At 64.4% G+C, this 3,299-nt stretch overlaps 1 protein-coding gene across 1 annotated transcript; it reads left to right on the top strand.

The window, feature by feature from the left end:
- Positions 1 to 210: 210 nt before the first annotated feature.
- Positions 211 to 2,568, top strand: DUSP2 (dual specificity phosphatase 2). Its single transcript, XM_045446987.1, has 4 exons — positions 211 to 721; positions 820 to 941; positions 1,373 to 1,592; positions 1,696 to 2,568. The coding sequence occupies exons 1-4, from the start codon at positions 334 to 336 to the stop codon at positions 1,908 to 1,910; spliced, it is 945 nt and encodes a 314-aa protein (XP_045302943.1). The 5' UTR covers positions 211 to 333; the 3' UTR covers positions 1,911 to 2,568.
- The last annotated feature ends 731 nt before the right edge of the window (positions 2,569 to 3,299 follow it).

Genomic DNA, 3,299 nt, shown 5'->3' with positions numbered 1-3,299 from the left:
AAGTGGCGGGTGGCATTCGCGCCCCACTGATCCTGGCAAACGCCTCCCCTCCCCAGCTGGTCCCGGCTTCCTCCTCCACCCTCCGCCCGCCCCGTCCCCGGGCCCGCCCAGCTCGCGCCAGCTGCGGGCCGCGGGGGCGGGCGCCGGCGCCTTCCTGCTGCCCTTGTATGGTGACCCGGGAGGCCGGCCCAGGGGTACTTAAGCCGGGGCGCCGCCCAGGGCGCCCAGAACCCTCCTTTCGGGCAGCGCGGAGGCCGTGAGAGTCCGGGAGCGCTGCGGAATACAAGAAGAGGAAGCGCGGTTAGGGGGGCCCGAAGAGCCACGGCCGTCGCTATGGGGCTGGAGGCGGCGCGCGAGCTGGACTGCGCGGCGCTGGGCGCGCTGCTGCGGGAGCCGCGGGAGGCAGAGCGCACGCTGCTGCTGGACTGCCGCCCCTTCCTGGCCTTCTGTCGGCACCACGTGCGCCACGCGCGGCCCGTGCCCTGGAACGCGCTGCTGCGGCGCCGAGCGCGGGGCCCGCCCGCCGCCGCCCTCGCCTGCCTGCTGCCCGACCGTGCGCTGCGGGCGCGCCTGGCCCGCGGGGAGCTGGCGCGGGCCGTGGTGCTGGACGAGGGCAGCGCCTCGGTGGCCGCGCTCCCGCCCGACGGCCCGGCACACGCGCTGCTCTCCGCGCTGCTGCCCGAGACCCGCGCGGGGCCCACGGCCGTCTGCTTCCTGCGAGGTGAGCGCCGCCCGCGCCGGCCCCCTCCCCGCCCACGCTCCCAGCCCGCCGCCCCCCGCCGGGCCCACCCCGCTAACCGGCCCTCTCCCTCCCTGCAGGCGGCTTCGACGGCTTCCAGGCCTGCTGCCCCGATCTGTGCTCCGAGTCCCCCGCCCCGGCCATGTCGCCTGTTGGGGCCGAGAACAGCCGTTCTGACGCCAGGGCTCCCTTTTACGACCAGGTGAGTTGAGATCAGGGCTCCGTGCACTGCTCTCCCCGCTACCTCCGTATTTGCCCGACAGGCACCTCTGGGGAAAGAGGCCGCTACTTGTGGATGCCAGGAGTCTCTCCATGTCCACATTCGTGTGTGTGTGTGTGTGTGTGTGTGTGTGTGTGTGTCCGCAGCAAACGGGAGAACATCTATGTGTGTATGATATGGGCTGCTCACGTGAATCTGTGTGCCTGAAGTGTATTTGGGGCCTTGATGGGGGAGGTGTGTGTTTGCGTGTGTCCCCTTGTGTCCTCGTATTCTTGAGTGTGATCCTGGTCAGGATAGGCTGAGGGCTCCTCTTGTCCAGGCCAGCCTGTCCTGTCTTCCCTCACTGGTGTTCAGGCTCTCCAGGCCTGGGCCGAGAAGACCTCACCATCACCCCCTTCCTCCTCCCCATGCAGGGCGGCCCCGTGGAGATCTTACCCTACCTGTTCCTGGGCAGCTGCAGCCACTCCTCCGACCTGCAGGGGCTGCAGGCTTGTGGCATCACAGCTGTCCTCAACGTTTCCGCCAGCTGCCCCAACCACTTTGAGGGCCTTTTCCGCTACAAGAGCATCCCGGTGGAGGACAACCAGATGGTGGAGATCAGTGCCTGGTTCCAGGAGGCCATAAGCTTCATTGGTAAGAGGGGGGGCCCTCAGCCCAGGGACCTGAAGGGGCACCTGTCACCTCCCCTGCCTGCCTTCTTGTCTGACCCTCCTCCCCTTCCCCATCTCCTTTGCAGACTCGGTGAAGAACGCTGGAGGCCGGGTACTCGTACACTGCCAGGCGGGCATCTCACGCTCCGCCACCATCTGCCTGGCTTACCTGATCCAGAGCCGCCGCGTGAGGCTGGACGAGGCCTTCGACTTTGTTAAGCAACGCCGGGGAGTCATCTCCCCCAACTTCAGTTTCATGGGGCAGCTGCTACAGTTTGAGACGCAGGTGCTATGTCACTGAGGCAGGGCCGCACCTTGCTGGCTCCCCCAGGGCCACCGGGTCCCTCCGTTCAGGGAAAGCTGCCCCTTCCCTGGAATTCGAAAAGCCCCCAGCTGGTGGTGCTGGGAATGTGGGAATGCTGGACTTTCTCACCTGGTGCTCTTCTGCTAGGTTTGAGGGCTGGCCCTCATCCCGGGGGACCAGAATGGAGGGCATGTCTGCTTCCCCTCGCCCCTCTGTCTTCTGGCAGAAACTGACAGGACTCTACACCCATGGATTCCCACTGGTCCCACCACCGTGTTGAAGCCCTTGGCAGCCCGAGAGCTCTAAGGGAACAAGCTGTGACGATCAGGAGCCCCGCCTGCAGGGGCGGGGAGGGGGGGTTCCACTACAGGCCTGGAGTCTGAGCCCTGAGCTCCTGGGGAGCTGGGTGTCGGGGAAGTGACGCGTCTGTGGCGTCCGGACCTCTGTGCTTGCGTGTGCACACGTGTGTATGTGTGTGAGTGTTTCACGCCTGTATTGGCCAGGCGCTGGAAGGTTATTTGTGTTCGGCTGACATTTAACACTCCCTCCCCCACTTCCTCCCGGCCCTGTGGGCCGGGGTTGGAAACTTAGCACTTTATATTTATATGGAACGTTGAGGATGCATCAATAAAATATTGTTTTGTTTAAAAAACAACTTCTCAAGCGTCGGTCTCAAGTCAGTGCCTGGGAAAATGCTCGAACGCTGTTTCATCAGACCTCGCCTTTCCTCGTGCCGGCAGTATCCAAGAAGTGGAAGGAAGAAGGTGCTGGTGGGGGGGGGGCCTCACCTGCAGGAGGAGCCCCTCGGCCCTGCCCCCCACCCTCCGCCCCCCGTGTGGGTGTCCTGGCCCAGCTCTGTCTGTCTCCAGAGCTGAAGGAGGTAGTTTCAGGGAGGCTGTCTCCAACCTTATTCCTGTTACTGGCTTTGGACCCTGTGGGGAAAAGGCCATGTGTCCATGGCTCGGGCCCCACTTCCTTTTTGGAACGTGGGTGCATATGTACGTGTGCGGGTCTATGTATGTGGCTGCTGCCACGGGTGCGGATGTCTGTTCTCGGCTCGCACACACCTGCATGCTGTGTGTACTTGAACGTATCTGTGTGTGTGCCCACGCGTGTGGCTCTTCCCATGGCCGTACGCACGTGTGTGTGCTAGGCCGGGCCCCCTTTTCCCTACAGGAGGGCAGCACAGCCTCTCTCACCTCTTCTCTCACACATCCAGGCCAGGCCCCCAAGCCTCAGAATGCCCGTTTGCGCCGGGGCTCCTGGAAGCCCCTGTTCCAGAGTTCCTTCTTGTCCCCAGAAGTCATGTGGCCCGGGGTCTGGTGTGGAGAACACGTCACCAGGCATGGGCTTGGTTGTTCTTTCCACCCACTCAAGTAGCATGCC

The sequence above is a fragment of the Leopardus geoffroyi genome, chromosome A3 (assembly GCF_018350155.1).
Source record: "Leopardus geoffroyi isolate Oge1 chromosome A3, O.geoffroyi_Oge1_pat1.0, whole genome shotgun sequence".
In the NCBI taxonomy this organism is placed as follows: Eukaryota; Metazoa; Chordata; class Mammalia; order Carnivora; family Felidae; genus Leopardus; species Leopardus geoffroyi.
This window is presented reverse-complemented; position numbering and strand designations above follow the sequence as displayed.

Bases quoted from the DNA above. Each gene is read 5' to 3' on its own strand.
- DUSP2 (XM_045446987.1), top strand. From the start codon at position 334: ATGGGGCTGGAGGCGGCGCGCGAGCTGGACTGCGCGGCGCTGGGCGCG. The intron at 722-819 runs GTGAGCGCCGCC...CCCTCCCTGCAG, and splicing joins GGCCGTCTGCTTCCTGCGAG to GCGGCTTCGACGGCTTCCAG. The intron at 942-1,372 runs GTGAGTTGAGAT...CTCCCCATGCAG, and splicing joins GGGCTCCCTTTTACGACCAG to GGCGGCCCCGTGGAGATCTT.